The 18,638-nt window shown below is 44.6% G+C and overlaps 1 protein-coding gene across 8 annotated transcripts in view; it reads right to left on the bottom strand.

The window, feature by feature from the left end:
* HHAT (hedgehog acyltransferase) overlaps positions 1-18,638 on the bottom strand; it is a 354,454-nt gene that overhangs the window by 284,187 nt on the left and 51,629 nt on the right. For all 8 annotated transcript variants that reach the window (XM_024101211.3, XM_005301226.4, XM_024101209.3 and 5 more), the window contains exon 7: positions 15,430-15,601. In XM_024101211.3, coding sequence (XP_023956979.2) covers positions 15,430-15,601 — 172 coding nt within the window. The remainder of the gene's footprint in view (positions 1-15,429; positions 15,602-18,638) is intronic.

An 18,638-nucleotide genomic window follows, 5' to 3' on the forward strand; every position in this document is an offset into this window, starting at 1 on the left:
TCAGCCGCCAACTAAAACCTCTCCAGCGCATCACCAGAGATCTACAACCTATCCTGAAAGATGATCCTTTACTCTCACAGATCTTGGGAGACAGACCTGTCCTCGCTTACAGACAACCCCCCAACCTAAAGCAAATACTCACCAGCAACCACACATCACTGAACAAAACCACTGACCCAGGAACCTATCCTTGTAACAAAGCCCAATGCCAACTCTGTCCACATATCTATTCAAGTGACATCATCATAGGACCTAATCACATCAGTCATACCATCAGGGGCTCGTTCACCTGCACATCTACCAATGTGATATATGCCATCATGTGCCAGCAATGACCCTCTGCCATGTACATTGGCCAAACCGGACAGTCTCTACACAAAAGAATTAATGGACACAAATCTGACATCAGGAATCATAATACTCAAAAACCAGTGGGAGAACACTTTAACCTGTCTGGTCATTCAATGACAAACCTGCGGGTGGCTATATTACAACAGAAAAACTTCAAAAACAGACTCCAAGGAGAGATTGCTGAGCTGGAATTGATATGCAAACTAGATACAATCAACTCAGGATTGAATACGGACTGGGAATGGCTGAGCCATTACAAACATTGAATCTATCTCCCCTTGTAAGTATTCTCACACTTCTTATCAAACTGTCTGTACTGGGCTATCTTGATTATCACTTCAAAAGTTTTTTTTCTCTTACTTAATTGGCCTCTCAGAGTTGGTAAGACAACTCCCACCTGTTTATGCTCTCTGTGTGTGTATATATATATCTCCTCAATATTTATTCCACTCTATATGCATCCGAAGAAGTGGGCTGTAGTCCACGAAAGTTTATGCTCTAATAAATTTGTTAGTCTCTAAGGTGCCACAAGTACTCCTGTTCTTTCTTATACCCCAAGAGACCCACACCTATTATCCCCATAGTAACCCTTGCCTCCAATTCCTCTGAAATTCCTCTGAAACCTGTCATTCTCCAAATGTTCTTCCTCTCTCCACTCAGATATTTTCTAAAACACCAACTGCTCCACAGGAACTGTGTGTGCTAACAACCACATGCAACATTGCTCTCTGCTGTTTGAATTACTGCAGCACTTTTATGTGTTTTATACAAGTTCCTCAAGAGCAGAGATTTTTTGTTATGTACTTTCTAGTGAAGCATCATAAAAATCTATGGCTGACAGCCACCAAGAGATCACAGATCCACTCTCCCCCTCTCAAATTGCACCACAATGGGGTTAAGTCCCTTTAAGGAGGACCATATTCCCTCTTTGGCTCAGCAGCGTTTTTTCTACTAACTGATGTTACTGGGGAGGAATTGGAGGCAAGGGTTACTATGGGGATAATAGGTGTGGGTCTCCTGGGGTATAAGAGGTTAGGACATATTAAGAGAGTGATGAACTGGTTAGCTTTCTGAGCTGCTTTCAGTGCAATGGATCATGGGGATGTTGTTGACAAACCTATGGTCCCTGGAGGCCACACACAACAGCTTTTCTCCTGAGAGAACTCTCACATGGGATCACACAAGGTTCTCTTCTGCCACCCCTCTTATTCTATGTGTACGCTATGCAAAGCCATTAGGAGAGTCAATGACGAGATACAAGCCAAAGAGTTTTCAATGTGACATTCACAGATGGCACCCAGATTCATGGCTCTTTCTCACCCAGCCCAAAGTGTGCAGCAAAGTGTCTTTCCCAGCATCTGAGCAAGACTGGGGTATGGATGGGTGCGACATTTCCCCTTGGACGTGCAGTTTGCCCCCATGATTAGTGCTTTGCCACCTCTAGATTGGAATATAATAATGTGTTCTATGTGAGGCTACTCCTGATCAGATATGCCAAACCCATAAAAAAAAAAACCAGAAATTGGGCTTGTTTTTGGCTTAATTGGCTTGTGAGTTGCTTGTTGGCTAGTTTTTGGCTTGTAGCTTGTTGCAGGTTGTAGCTTGTTGCTTCTTTTTTTTTTGATTGGCTCCCGGCAAGCAGGAGCAAAGGGGAGAGAGAGTCAGGGGTGCACAGCAGGCCCACCACAGTCCCACACTGCACACCGGGGGGATCAAGTCACATAGAATGTTGGGGTTCTTAGGGACTGGCTTGTTTTGGCCTTCTTTTGAAATGGGATTAGCTTGATTTTTGGCTTATTGTGAAAGTCGGGGTGCTTATTTACCGCATGAAAGTTGGCAACTGTGCTCCTGACATGCATTCGGAGCAGCATGAGGTAGCTAGCTTGTTAAATAGAATATCTCATTGTGATCATATGACATTAGTTCTCCAGTATCTGAACTGGCTGCAGGAGTAGAGGTGTTTTTTTAGTCCTGGGACTTTCCTACCTGAGACACTGCCTTCCTCCCTGAGACATACTGCTGCAGTTGAGATCAGCAGAGGTACCTCAGCTGGAGTCCCTCTTGTATCAAAGAAAAGGGGCTAATGGCAGCACATTCTGTGGGAAGAACTCTCACTTTGGAATTCACTCCCCTTCCACTCCTCAGTTCAAAATAGCCCAAACTGATTGGCCTTCCAGACACTAGAGCACATCTGTTTGAGCTGACATTATAGAGCTACAGCAACTGGGATTTATGTATGGGAAAGAGCACGCGGTGCAGGAGAATCTGATGTGTGTGCTGACTGCTGGTTGGGAAAGGAATAGGGAAAGGACAAGTGCTGCTGACTTGGGTTTCATAATGATTTTTGAATTGTATTTTTAGTTAATGGCAAAGGCACACCATCCCCAGGTCAGCATTCTTTTATAGTATTCTATTTAAATCCAGATAATTAATTAAAATACAATACAAATAAGGAAAAATATAACAAAACAGCCATAGATTTTGTGCAATTTGGTTAAGGAGCCTAAAGAATGAATTTCTGCTTCCCAATTATAACAGACACGGTTCCCTAAAAATAATCAATGTGAAAAGCTCAAAATGCTGCTGCCCAATTAGTGCAGCCCTCCAATAATCTTTCCTTTAAATGCACAAAATCCAAAGACCGAATGCAGAATGGCACTTGCTTTCCTACTTAAAGATTGAATGCACTGTGAATGTAATTTGCTAAATCTCAAAGAAGGCTGCTGATCATGCTATTTCTATAGCGCACTGATCCATAAGGCTCACTGCATTACTGCTCAGAGCTACAGAAGCTGCCAGGGACAGTTTATGTCCATAAATAGATGACCAGCCATAAATTAGGAAATGTCGGGGGAAGAGTAATAGAGGAAAACAGTGAGGGAAATGAAAGAATGAACAGACAGGTTATTTACCTTAGCCATGTATGCACATTTTCCAGTATTATTACCATCAATGTAATTAACCTAAAGTTTGAGAGTCGCAAATATAATTACAAGCAACAGTAATTAAAGAGATTTTAAGGCTAAATAAATACTCCACAGCACTTGTATTTAAATAATATCAAATCAAGATACTTTCTGTGTATCACTGTTCATCCCATAGGCAGGCTTTATTACTGCACCAATATACTTTTCCTCTGAGTTTGTTGTTATTTTCCAACAGGCAGCTCCAGTTACCTGAACAATTCTACGCAAAGAAACAGTGAGCAAAGTGCTCTGGAAACATAAGAACTACCATACCAGTTTAGACCAGTGCTCCATCCAGTCACATAGCCTTTCTCTGACAGTGGCCAGCACCAGATGCATCAGAGAGACATGTAAGAAATGCTGCAGTAGGCGGTTATGAAATAATCTGCCCCTAAGGAAAGTTCCCTCTTAACACTCATTAGTTAGAGTTTGGCTTATGCCCGGAAGCATGAGGGTTTAATATCACTTCCAGACTTTTGGGGTTTCTTTCAAATCCTCACTAATGTGCAATTCTGGGTGTTCTAATTAGACATACAAATGTCATAGAATCATAGAATATCTGGGTTGGAAGGACCTCAGGAGGTCATCTAGTCCAACCCCCTGCTCAAAGCAGGACCAATTCCCAACTAAATCATCCCAGCCAGGGTTTTATCAAGCCTGACCTTAAACACCTCTAAGGAAGGCAATTCCACCACCTCCCTAGGTAACCCATTCCAGTGCTTCACCACCCTCCTAGTGAAAAAGTTTTTCCTAATATCCAACCTAACCCCCCCACACACACACTCACACACACACACACACACACACACTGCAACTTGAGACCGTTACACCTTGTTCTGTCATCTCTGAAAACAGTCTAGATCCATCCTCTTTGGAACCCCCTTTCAGGTAGTTGAAAGCAGCTATCAAATCCCCCCTCATTCATCTTTTCTGCAGACTAAACAATCCCAGTTCCCTCAGCCTCTCCTCATAAGCCATGTGCTCCAGCCCCCTAATCATTTTTGTTGCCCTCCACTGGACTCTTTCCAATTTTTCCACATCCTTCTTGTAGTGTGGGGCCCAAAACTGGACACAATACTCCAGATGAGGCTTCACCAATGTCAAATAGAGGGGAATGATCACGTCCCTCGATCTGCTGGCAATGCCCCTACTTATACAGCCCAAAATGCTGTTAGCCTTCTTGGCAACAAGGGCACACTGTCAACTCATATCCAGTTTCTCATCCACTGTAACCCCTAGTTCCTTTTCTGCAGAACTGCTGCCTAGCCACTCGGTCCCTAGTCTGTAGCAGTGCAAAGGATTCTTCCGTCCTAAGTGCAGGACTCTACACTTGTCCTTGTTGAACCTCATCAGATTTCTTTTGGCCCAATCCTCTAATTTGTCTAGGTCCCTCTGTATCCTATCCCTACCCTCCAGAGTATCTACCACTCCTCCCAGTTTAGTGTCATCTGCAAACTTGCTGAGGGTGCAATCCACACCATCCTGCAGATCATTAATGAAGATATTGAACAAAACCGGCCCCAGGACCGACCCTTGGAGCACTCCGCTTGATACCAGCTGCCAATTAGACATGGAGCCATTGATCACTACCCGTTGAGCCCGACAATCTAGCCAGCTTTCTATCCACCTTATAGTCCATTTATCCAGGCCATACTTCTTTAACTTGCTGGCAAGAACACTGTGGGAGACCATATCAAAAGCTTTGCTAAAGTCAAGGAATAACACATCCACTGCTTTCCCCTCATCCACAGACCCAGTTATCTCATCATAGAAGGCCATTAGGTTAGTCAGGCATGACTTGCCCTTGGTGAATCCTATCTTTAGTCCTATCTTTTTTAAAAATCTTGCTAAGCTCTTGGCCTCTATGATATCTTGTGGCAATGAGTTCCACAGGCTAATTGTGCATTGTGTGAAAAACTTCCTTTTTCCATTTATAAATTTGCTGCCTTTCAGTTTCAATGATCCCTTATTCTTGCATTATAAGAAAGGGAAAATACCTTCTCTGAAGCATTCATTATTTTTCTATAACTTTATCATGTCTCCTCTTATTCATCTCCTCTCTAAAGTAAAGTCTTCCAATATTTTCACTCTCTCTCTCTCTCTCTATCTGCATAGGGATTTTCTTCCATCCCTGTAAACATTCTTGTCACCCATTTCTGACCTTTCCACTATTTTTGCTATATCCTCTTGTAGACTCTCTTGCCAGCTTCCTGTTTCTGATATACTTCAAGAATTTATTGTTACTTCGTTTAATCCCCTTCAAAGTCCATCACAGCCCTGCTAATTCCCTTCTTACATATTGACTGCTGTAGTTTATGCTCCTTTCTATTGGCTATGCTCACATTTTAGGGAGAATGAGTTGGAAGAAATGGGTCAGAGAGATAAGAAAAGACTATTTTGTCCAGTATCTTGCTGAGGAAAGAGAGGCTGGAAACTTGGAAGATATCTAGCAAGTGAAAGGTCAAACAAGGCTACAACACAATTTGAAACCCTTAGATTCTCTAATGATTAATATTCTAGAAGTCCCATAGAGGATGTGTCTACACTGCAAAAAAAAAAAAAAAAAAAAAAAGACTCGCAGCAGTGACTCTCAGACCCTGGATCAACAGACTCGGGCTCACGGAGCTCATGCAATGGGGCTAAAAATAGTAGCAATGACCTTTGGGCTTGGGCTGGAATCTGGGCTCTGAGACCCACCCCCGTCACCAGTAGAGCCCTGCATGGATACAAAATTTATATCCATGGATGCAGCTATCCACGGGGCTTCAGGGCTCTACCAGGAACCGCAGCAGCAAAAACAGCAGCATGTCGGGCCAACACTCACAGGAGCCAACACCCTGCAGGGGCAGCTCCTCTGGCGTGGCTGTATCGCCGCCAGCGGTCACACTAGTGTGTGCAAGCAGCTCACACAATCCCGGACAGGAGTCCCTCCCACACAGCGGTCTGAGTATCCTGTCCGAGAGCATGTGAGCTGCTTGCACAAGCTAGTGTGATCGGGGACAGCTGCCGGTCAGCCTGGTGCCCACCCCAATGGGCAGAGCTGGGGGCGATACAGCCACGCTGGAGGAGCAGCCCATACGGGGAACTGGCTCCTGTGACCGGCAGCCCGACATGCTGCTGCTTTCACCGCTGCAGTTTCTGGCAGAGCCTTGCAGCTCCATGGATATCCACTTTATATCTGCAGATATAAATTCTGTATCTGCACAGGGCTCTACTCACCAGGTTTCAGAGTCTTGGCTCCAGCCTGAGTCCAAACGTCTACACTGGTATTTTTTAACCCCCGTAGTATGAGCCCAGCAAGCGGAGTCAGCTGACCCAGGCTCTGAGACTTGCTGATGCAGCTCTATTTTTTGCAATGTAGACATACCCATATAGACAGGTTAGGTTACCTTAGCTTATGAGGAGATGAGGTCAGTGTTGGCTTTCATGAAGACAGGTATGAGAGAGGAGAGAAATGGATAAGGCTGTGGAGTTGCAAGTGAATCAAGAAGGAATGAGGTGGCTTCATTCCAGGAAGATGTAATGTTACAGTAATACAGCCAGGGATGACACTGATTTGTAACCAAGAGCAGTGAGAGAGGAGGAATCAGATCTGCTGAAGTTTCCACCTAAGCGGATACCTGTTTGGGTCATACATGAGACTCAGCCAACAAATCAGCAGATTTTAAAAGCAAAAGCACAATGCAATAAATTCATTAACACTAACGTGAAAACACTTCTTGAGTGTTGGATGGCATTTGAACCTTTAGCTTTGGGCTTCATAACATACCTTCAGTGTGCAGGTATCTAGAACATTCACATACCTTTCTCTGCATTACTTAGAGAAACTCTTGCTTAGAGAAACTCACTTGCCTAGTTTCCTGCTACGAAGGAGACAATATTTATCTTGATAATGGATAAGCGCTCGCCCCAGGTGCTATTTTATTCCTTAGTTCTATGTATGTGTGAGGGAGGAAGAGACAATGAATAATGGACAATATACTCTAAGTAATGTTAACATTTCGGTGCTGCTCTTTTGTTAGCTTTTATTTAAAAAAAAACGAACTACTGTGTATCATTTACAGCACATCTGTGATACAGTAGAAAATTGTTCATATTTTTAAATGCTTTAACATTTTTAAATTAACACTGTTACTATATAAACATTTTATATGCTTATAGCTGTACCTTGCAGGGACATTATACTGAATCTTTTTATGTCCAAAAAGCTATTCTGCTTTTTGCTCCTCTAAGGCATACTTTTGACCATGGCAAAGTGTCCCCAAGATTTACTGAGTTACCCTTTGCTCAAATTTTAAGCTCTGCTGTTTTATCCACATTGACAGGTTTCATTGTATATCACTCCAAAATATTCAAGAAAACTTGGAAGGGCAATTATAACATCCACAAGGTATACATATTTCCATTACATGACCTAATTACGAGTTATTGCAATACTACCTCACACTTCACTATTAAGTTTACAGGTTACTGGGTGCAGTGATGCAACACCTGATATACATAAGATGATACACACAGCTTTCAATCTGCCAAGAGCTAAATGGATATTAATCAAAAATGGGAAACAAAAGAAAACAGTGGCACAGGAACCTTAATATATAGTTAATCCTTCAGTACAATGGTTTTCAACCTGTGGTCCCAAAGAGGTCCACACCTCCATTCGAAATTTTTTAGGGGTCCACAAATGAAAAAAGGTTGAAAACCACTGTTTTAATATCAACAGTCTATTTCCTCAGTCCCTCTTTGATGTATGCAGTTTCAATAATATGGAATCTCAGATAAAGGTAACATTTGGATCTGTACAAGGAACAGTGAAATGGTATGTAAAGCTCTATATAACTAAGAAAGGATCAGAGGAAAATAGATCTACTAAATACTATTTAAGAGGACACACAGTCATGGAATTTAAGCCTAAAATTTCATGTGTCTTAAATCTGTTAATGTGATTTAACTTTATTGAGAGATGAAGGACAATTATTGTGATAAACAAATAGCCTCAGGTTGTCAGAACTGAACAGAATGAAAGCACTTGAAAAAAGTGACATTTTTACTGGTACATTCATAGCCTTGAAAACTTACCCGAACCCTACTAACTACCTATCTTCATTAACTACACTTTCACCTGTAATCCCTCTGTGAGAGTGTACCATCCCCCATTAATCACACTTCTTCTAAAAGCAGGCTCTCCTAAGGGCAATTATTTAAGTTCAGATGATCATATTTTAATCAGACTAAGGAAGTTTTACAGTACAGGCTTGCTTTGAAATAGACTTTCATCACCTGAACTTACATTTTAAGCATTTTCTAATCACCAGCTCTAAATGAGTTTTAGTTATTGGAATGTGATACTGATTGCATCACATGAATATATCAGCAACCTGAGCTGCTTCTCAAATAGTAATTTTTTTATTTACTGTTTTAATACTGTTGATAATTTACACACACACACACACACACATCTTGAATAGCTGTCCCTTAATCTTGGGGTCTTGCATCTATTAACTGGTCAGCATTTGATTTAACATGTTCCATCACTTACCACTGCAAAGCTTTTACCCTCTGAATATAGAAGACATCAGCAGCTACTAGATTTAATTGACTGAAGAACTCTTGTTTGGAACAGGAAACGCTAATTCAGATTTTCCTTTACAAATGCTGATAGAGTTAAGGGAGGGAAAAAAAGCTTGGAGGAAAACCTCTTATCTTTCTGTCACGTACACCAAACTAGCTTTGAGAGGACCTATACCACTGCCCTCCACTGCAGGGAAGACAACTTTCTCCCTGTGAATACAGGTGTCATCTATTGGCCCAGGACTGGTAAAGACTGGCATCAACTGCTGGGCTGAATTTCTGTTCATAGGTTCAGAGATTCCAAGGCAAGAAGGGACCATTGTGATCATCTAGTCCAGTGGTCACCAACTGGTCGATCGCGATCGACTGGTCAATCCTAGAGGATCTCCCAGTCGATCGCGATCTCCGGCGGTGCAGTGAGGCTGGTGCTAAGGCAGACTCCCTGCCTATCCCAGCCCCATGCTGCTCCCAGAAGCAGCCAGCGCAGCCCCACAGCTGGGGGGGGGGGGGCAGGGGTCTCCCTCCAGGTGCTGCTTCTGCCTGCTAGCACTGCCCCCACAGCTCTCATTGGCCAGAAGAGCTGCGAGAGCGTTGCTAGTAGAGAGGGGCAGCGCGTGGAGCCATGTGCCCCCCGGCTGTCCCCCAGGGGTGTGTTGGCCCCTTCCGGGAGTGGTGTGGGGCCAGGGTAGGCAGGGAGCCTGCCTTCGCCTCGCTGCACCACTGACTGGGAGCCGCCGGAGGTAAGTGCTGCCCGGCAGGAGGCCGCACCCCAACTCCGATCCCTGAGCCCCCTCGCAGAGTCAGCACCTCATACCCCCTCCTGCACCCCAAGCCCCACCCTGCCCCACTCCCAGAGCCAACACCCTGTACCCCTCTTGTACCCCAACACTCTGCCCCAGCCCGGAGCCCCCTCCTAGGGACAACACCGCATACCCCCCCGACACCCCAACACTCTTCCCCAGCTCTGACCCCCCCTCCCAGAGCCAGCACCCCATATCCCCCCTGCCCCAGCCCTGACCCCCTTCCAGAGCCAGCACCCTGTACCCCCTCCTGCACCCCAACACTCTGCCCCAGCCTGGAGCCCTCTCCTGCACCCAAACTCCCTCCTAGAGCTTGCACCTCTCACCCCCTCCTGCACCCCAATCCCCTTCCCCAGCTCAGAGCCCCTTCCCACACTGCAAACCCCTCAGCCCCAGCCCAGAGCCCACACCCCCTCCCAAACCCCCTGCCCCAGCCCAGTAAAAGTGAGTGAGGGTGGGGGAAAGGGGATGGAAGGGGCGGGGCCTTGGGGAAGGAGCAGAGTAGATCCTGGGTTGCCCTTAGACTCAAAAAGTGATCTTGGGCGTAAAAAGGTTGGAGACCACTGATCTCCACTGACCTCCTGTATAGCACAGATCACAGATGATCAAAAATAAGCTATAAGACTGTACATAATTAATGGTCTTGTGTACCACTGTCCTCTGCTGGACAGAACTAGATCTTCCCTTATGTACTTACAGCAGGTTCACCTAACTAGCTGAGGTAGTGAGAGGCATCTCCTTTGCTTCAGTGAGCAACAAGTCTGGCTTTACTGAGTTTGGGGAGCGGGAAGTTCACCAATAGTAAACATCACAGAGCAGCAGAAGATCATAGCATCTGTGAATGTAAGGGTATGTCTACACTACGGGATTAATCCGAATTTATATAATTTGAATTTTGGAAACAGATTGTATAAAGTATGCGGCCACACTAAGCACATTAATTTGGCGGTGTGCGTCCATGTACCGGGGCTAGCGTCGATTTCCGGAGCGTTGCACTGTGGGTAGCTATCCCATAGTTCCTGCAGTCTCCTCCTGAATTGGAATTCTGGGTTGAGATCCCAATGCCTGATGGGGCCAAAAACATTGTCGTGGGTGGTTCTGGGTACATCCTCCCCCCTCTCCAGGGAAGCAACGGCAGACAACCGTTTCGCGCCTTTTTCCTGGGTGAACAGCACAGACGCCGTATCATGGCAAGCATGGAGCCCGCTCAGCTCAAGACAGCAGTCATGAACATTGTAAACACCTCGCGTGTTATCATGCAGTTTATGTTGAACCAGAACCTGCAAAACCAGGCGGCGAGGAGTAGGCTACGGCAGCGCGGCGGCGAGAGCGATGAGGACATGGACATGGAATTCTATCAAACCGCGGGCCCCGGTGCTTTGGAGATCATGCTGTTAATGGGACAGGTTATAGCCGTGGAACGCCGATTCTGGGCCCGGGGAAAAAAGCACAGACTGGTGGGACGGCATAGTGTTGCAGGTGTGGGACGATTACCAGTGGCTGCGAAACTTTTGCATGCGTAAGGGCACTTTCATGGAACTTTGTGACTTGCTTTCCCCTGCCCTGAAGCGCCAGAATACCAAGATGAGAGCAGCCTTCACAGTTGAGAAGCGAGTGGCGATAGCCCTGTGGAAGCTTGCAACGCCAGACAGCTACCGGTCAGTCGGGAATCAATTTGGAGTGGGCAAATCTACTGTGGGGGCTGCTGTGATGCAAGTAGCCAAAGCAATCACTGAGTTGCTGCTACGAAAGGTAGTGACTCTGGGAAATGTGCAGGTCATAGTGGATGGCTTTGCTGCAATGGGATTCCCTAACTGTGGTGGGGTGATAGATGGAACCCATATCCCTATCTTGGCACCGGAGCACCAGGGTACCCAGTACATAAACCGCAAGGGGTACTTTTCAATGGTGCTGCAAGCACTGGTGGATCACAAGGGACGCTTCGCCAACATCAACATGGGCTGGCCGGGAAGGGTTCATGATGCTCGCGTCTTCAGGAACACTACTCTGTTTAAACAGCTGCAGCAAGGGACTTACTTCCCGGACCAGAAAATAACCGTTGGGGATGTTGAAATGCCTATCGTTATCCTTGGGGACCCAACCTACCCCTTAATGCCATGGCTCATGAAGCCATACACAGACAGACTGTACAGGAGTCAGGAGCTGTTCAAATACAGGCTGAGCAAGTGCAGAATGGTGGTAGAATGTGCATTTGGCCGTTTAAAAGGTCGCTGGCGCTCGTTACTGACTCGCTCAGACCTCAGCCAAACCAATATCCCCATTGTTATTGCTGCTTGCTGTGTGCTCCACAATCTCTGTGAGAGTAAGGGAGAGACCTTTATGGTGGGGTGGGAGGCTGAGGCAAATCGCCTGGCTGCTGATTATGCGCAGCCAGACACCAGGGCGATTAGAAGATCACACCAGGAAGCGCTGCGCATCAGAGAAGCTTTGAAAAACAGTTTCAAGACTGGCCAGGCTATGGTGTGAAAGTTCTGTTTGTTGAAAACCCGCCCCCTTGATTGACTCATTCCCTGTAAGCAAACCACCCTCCCCCCTTAAATCACAGCTTGCTTTTAAAGGAAATAAAGTCACTATCGTTTAAAAATCACGTATTCTTTATTAATTGATTATAAACATAGGGAGAGAACCGACAAGGTAACCCGGGTGAGGTTTGGGAGGAGGATAGGAGGGAAGTAAAAGGCCACTGAAAAAATTCAATATAATGACAGCCTTTTGGTTGCGCTGTCCACTGGGGTGGAGTGGGAGGGTGCACGGAGCCTCCCCCCCGCGTTCTTACACGTCTGGGTGAGGAGACTATGGAACATGGTGAGGGGGGAGGGAGGTTATACAGCGGCTGCAGCGGCACTCTGTTATCCTGCTGCCGTTCCTGAAGCTCCACCAGACGCCGGAGCATATCTGTTTGATCACACAGCAGCCCCAGCGTTGCAGCCTGCCACCTCTCATCTCGAGCGTCCTTCATGACCTCACGTTCACTGGCATCTTTCCTGTACTTAGATACCGTGTCCTTCCACTCATTCAAATGAGCTCTTTCATTGCGGGTGCATTCCATTATTTCCGAGAACATCTCGTCTCGCCTCCTCTTTCTCCGCCGCCTTATCTGAGATAGCCTTCGGGACGGAGGAGGGAAGCTTGAAAAATTTGCAGCTGCTGGAGGGATGGAAAAAAGGAGAGAAGTTTTTAAAAAGATACATTTTACAGAACAATGCTTATACTCTTTCACGGTGAACAACACTATTCACATTACATAGCACATGTGATTTCAGTACAAGGTCGCATTTTCCATCTTAATATTGAGTGCCTGTGGCTTTGGTGTTAGAGATCACAGACGCAGGTCCGGGCAACAGAATTCGGCTTCTGCGCCCTCCTTTCCCACATACCAAGCAAAGCCCGTTGACTGCTGCGGTTTTCCTGTTAACCTTCAGCAGCAGAAAACGAACTAGCCCCCCCCATCCAATTCTCTGGGATGATCGCTTTATCCCTCCCCCCACAGTGTGGCTGGTATCAGGGAAGATCCCTGCAGAAACCAAACTAACCCCCTGCCCTCCACCCATCCGCCATGAATTATCTGGGATGATCGCTGTACCCCTCCCCCCACCGCGTGGCTGTTATCAGGGAAGATCCCTGATAGCCAAAGGCGAAAAGCTCAGCGCCAATTTCCCCCTCTCCCACCCCCCCCGCGGCGCTTGGCTAACTGCAGGGAAGGATTTCTTTTCAGCCACAGGCAAACAGTCCAGTAGGAATGGCCACCTCTGTCTCCTTAATTAAATTCCGGTATTTCAACCAGGTTACCATGAATGATATCACTCTCCTGAGGATTACACAGCGAGATAAAGAACGGATGTTGCTTGAATGCCAGCAAACACCGGGACCATACGCTGCCAGGCTTTGTCATGCAATGATACCAGATTACTTGCTACTAGCATGGCATGGTCAAGTGTCCTACCATGGAGGACGGAATAAGGCTGCACTGCCCAGAAACCTTCTGCAAAGGCTTTTGGAGTACCTCCAGGAGAGCTTCATGGAGATGTTCCTGGAGGATTTCCGCTCCATCCCAAGACATGTTAACAGACTTTTCCAGTAGCTGTACTGGCCGCGAATGCATCCCAAGTCCTCAGGGCAAATTAATCATTAAAAAACGCTTGCCTTTAAACCATGTTTTATATTTTAAAAGGTAAACTCACCTGAGGTCCCTTCCATGGGGTCATGGTCTTGGGTACTGGCTTGGGAGGGTACTTCAGTCAGGCTGAGAAAAAGATCCTAGCTGTTGGAGAGAACGGAGTGCTGTGTGCTCTCCGCAAGCTTGTCCTCCTCCTCCTCCTCCCCGTCTGCAGAATCCTCAGGTGTGGCTGATGAGATTACCCCCGCCTCGGAATCCATGGTCAGAGGTGGGGTAGTGGTGGCGGCCCCCCTTAGAACTGCATGCAGCTCAGCGTAGAAGCGGTATGTCTGCGGCTCTGACCCGGAGCGACCGTTTGCCTCCTTTGTTTTCTGATAGGCTTGTCTGAGCTCCTTGACTTTCACGCGGCACTGCTCTGAGTCCCTATTGTGGCCTCTCTCCATCATGCCCTTGGAGATTTTTTCAAAAGTTTTGGCATTTTGTCTTTTCGAACGAAGTTCTGCTAGCACTGAATCCTCTCCCCATATAGCGCTCAGATCCAGTACCTCCCGTACGGTCCATGCTGGTGTGCTCTTTTTCGATTATCGGCCTGCATGGTTATCTGTGCTGATGAGCACAGATAGGTGGTTACCTATGCTCTCCTGTGCTGGGCAAACAGGAAATGAAATTCAAATGTTCGCGGGGCTTTTCCTGTCTACCTGGCCAGTGCATCCGAGTTCAGATTGCTGTCCAGAGCGGTCACAATGGTGCACTGTGGGATAGCTCCCGGAGGCCAATACCATCGAATTGCGGCCACACTAACCCTAATTCGAAATGACAATATTGATTTTGGCGCTACTCCGTTCGTCGGGGAGGAGTACAGAAATCGATTTTAAGAGCCCTTTATTTCGAAATAAATGCCTTCGTTGTGTGGACGGGTGCAGGGTTAATTCAATTTAATGCTGCTAAATTAGAATTAAACTCATACTGTAAACCAGGCCTAAGTGACTACAGCTTGAATGTGACTACAGTGACTACTATCAACATTTTTATACTGCACTCATTATAATATTTAAGCATCTATAATCAAATTATCATACAGCCACCAAAAAGAAAGAACAAGAAACTGAAAAAGAGCTAGGGGAAAAGTTATTTTAAAATACTAAACATCTCTGTCTCACACACATACATACACAATGATGGTAAACATGATGAACTAAACAGTATATACATAGATCATTGCCTTCCTACCACCTTGTTTTCTTCTGGAATCCCTTGCTCTATCCTTTTGATCTATTTTGTCTTTTTAGATCAGTAGAACAGTTTGGAGGAAAAAATACCAGGGTGGGAAGGAAGAATTGTGAAAAATTTCTCAAAATGTTTTTCGTTTTTCTCCTCAAAACTTCAAATAATTTCAACCAGCTCTGCAGTTGGCATAAAAACAAGGTGGAAATTTCAACTACATTTTTTCAATTTGTTTTAACTTTTGAATTTGAAAATATTAAAATTTTTGAGAGGAAGCAAACTCTTGCCTTATGTGTCTATAAAGCATCTTTTGGGCACTGATTAGGTAACAAATAAGTAATTAACAAGTATATTCAAAGTAAGTAATATTTACACTGACCTAAAGTCCAGTAGGAGGCTGCTTCCAGATGTGAAGAACTACTGTATATGGCATGGATATACATGAGATGAATCATCAACTCTGCCAACCACCACCAAAAGAAAATGCGAACTATGCCCAGCAGTAAAATGCAAAGGTTAATCTTCAAACTGCAGGCTTCTTGTCTCTTCATCTACAGAAAGAAATCAAAGTAAGTTATATTGTGTACAAATGACCAGACAATTCATTCAAATGGACTTTTTGATGCCAACTTTTAAAATTTAATTTCTTTTTATTTATCTGCACCACCAAGAGCGCTATTCTCAAATGGAGAAAAAGGACACTTCCCTTCTATATCCTGTCTATACTACAGACTTGTACTTCTGCAACTTCAATCAGTAGGACTGAAGTTGTGCAAGCCACAATAGTGCAGAGCTTCCACATTAGCCATCCCAATTCAAGAGCATGGTGCATTGCCACGATACATGCTGCACGCTTGGACAGTGCTACAGGGCCTGTGGATTGTTGTATCTATCTCACAACGCAGCTCCCTGAAACAGGTGTGTTACGTTTTCATCTGTTCACATTTTTGATTTGCTTTAATGGATGTTTCAAATGGTTCAGTCCTGCAGGGGTATCTATGTATATCCAATGAGGGCAGGAGATGTATCACCCTACATCCCCACATTATCAATTCAGATACCCTGTCACCCCACTGCCAGACAATTTCTGAGCCTGGGGGCACCAAATACGTTGAATGCCATCATATTTGAAGATGCTCAAGGAGAGCCTGATTTAATTATAATCCTCTAATTTCTAGAGGGCTGTCACACAGAGGAATACAAGTCATTTTAATAAAACCTGTATCTGGCTCTGTGAATTATACCCTAAGTACCTGATCCAGCAAAAATTATCTGCTAAGAAATAAACACAAGCTTCTCAAAGAGCACATGAAAAGAAAATGTTATGCTTCTCTCAGCATGTATCTACCACTGACATCCCTCATTTTAGTGTCTCTTCACACATGGGAACACAGGAATGTAGGAACAGGCAGACTGGAACAGACCCAAGGTCCATCTAATGCAGTATCCTGTCTCTAACAGTGGCCAGCATCATATGCTTGGGCGTAAAGTGCAAGAACCCCACACCAGGCAGAAGAACCTGGAGAACAGCCTAAAAACAAACCTACAGCACTAACATGTATTTTTAACCACACAAGTGTAAGCGTGTTATAGAATTTCCTCTCACTGATACAAGGTAACAGAAGTCATTCTAGGGAGATAAACAGAACTACAATATCTTCAATTAACAGTCTATTCCCCTTTAACATCTGTTGGGTTAATTTTTTCCAAAGACAGCACTTTGCCTTCAGACTCATACAAAAACCCTGGAATTTAAAAATTCTGACAGGCAAAGTTACTAAAATAAAGCAAATTAATAGACAAAAATTTACTATTCTCCTTAGTTTCTTTCAGTTCACCTTTAGGGGTGGGTTTTGAGTAGCTATACAACATTTTGTTGTTCTCATAAAAAGGCATTAAGTATTTTTGAAGCATTTAGTTAAATAGCCTTTGTAGAGGAAGAAATAACCTACCAGGTCACCTACTTTAAGGAAAAAACATTGTAATAAGAAAACTAGGCAGGGGTCTTAACATAGATTTTTTTTCAATGCCTGAGGACATCTAGTAATAAAAATGTAGGTTTTTTTATTCAAGGTGATCTCCCATAGAAAGCCTGATCCAAAGCCCACCAAAGGTAATGGGAGTCTCTCAATTGACTTCAATGAGCTTTATAAATAGGCTCAGAGACCTAAACTCTATGGGCTCTGATACTATCTTTAGAGATTAAGGTATGCCTTAATATGCTGTGTAATAGGGTCAGGCATTGTTAAAGAACAATCATGGTATATGCCAGAGGTGGCTGCATTTAAACCATCAAATGATTCATATAAGCATTCATATATATTTTATATTATGTATACACTGTATGTATAATTCATTTAATATGTTATGTATATGTATATTTACACACACACACACACACCCCACGTTCGGAATGAATTTTAAGTTCTGGAGGCATTATTTAAATGTAATGTGCATCTCTCCATAGTTTACCCAAGATGTTGCTCTTGGATGCTGATGCTACTTCTTCCAACTGCAAAGCCTGCTGTGATTGTTGGTGGATCCCCCTGTACCCATGCATCCGTGCACACACACACTCACATACACTCCACATAACTTGGAGGGCCCTGAACCAAGAGAACAAGTGTGGTTCTGTTGCAGAAGGGTGAAGGAGACTGAGATTGATTTGCTGAGACTGACCAAGGGGTCCACAAAGCAGGCAGGCAGGCAGGAGCCTCAGAGGCTACTACAGCCTTAGCAGAAGCAACTACTGGAGAAAGAGACAAACACTATTAGTTGTTCCCAGGCACTATAACCTTAAGCGAGTCCAGATGTGAGAGACAAATTATAATCATCCTGTATCTATCAATATCCTTAGATGCTGGGAAAAGCCAAAGGGAACTACAACATTTTCCACATAGTGGCTGTGGTAGTGGTAAATATTTGTTGAAGACAAGAAAGGGGAAGAGAAAAAGTAACACTGTGTGATGTTGAAACTCTCCTGTTTGTACCTAATACACTGGATTTATTGCTCAAAAACAATTTGTCACACTAAATGCTTTACTCCTGTAACATTGCCACGGTCAGCAAGAGCTATGGTGATCTGCTGAGCAAGTGCTGGTCTCACAAGTTTAAATCATATGGGGGAAGATTTAAATTTTGTAGTAGGCATGTTTCCCAGGATGCCCACCAAATTCTAGGACATTAACTGTATTAAACGCATTCATATACTAAGTCTCATTCCACCTTCTCCCTGAAGTAGGCTAGAATATACGGTAATCTACTGTTTAGTGGAAAACCAGCATTGTCTTCCAGATTCACACACAATACAGCATGCAAACCAAAGAACACTACAGATGTTGAGCTTTAATTTTCAAATCCCTCCCTTTTGTGAACCTGATACATTTTCGCATACATCTGTTTGTGCATGCAGAAAGCTACTTACAGAAGTCAACGCACATTTACATACCTAAATCAGGTTTGCACATGAATATTTTGCATACTGTACAAAAGACAGACCCTCTGAAATTTTGGGTGGAAGGATCAAGGTTTCAACTGGCCTCCACAAATGTATGCAAATATGGGTGTTTACATGTACAAATTGGGAAG

Source organism: Chrysemys picta, chromosome 3, assembly GCF_011386835.1.
Source record: "Chrysemys picta bellii isolate R12L10 chromosome 3, ASM1138683v2, whole genome shotgun sequence".
Taxonomy (NCBI): domain Eukaryota; kingdom Metazoa; phylum Chordata; order Testudines; family Emydidae; genus Chrysemys; species Chrysemys picta.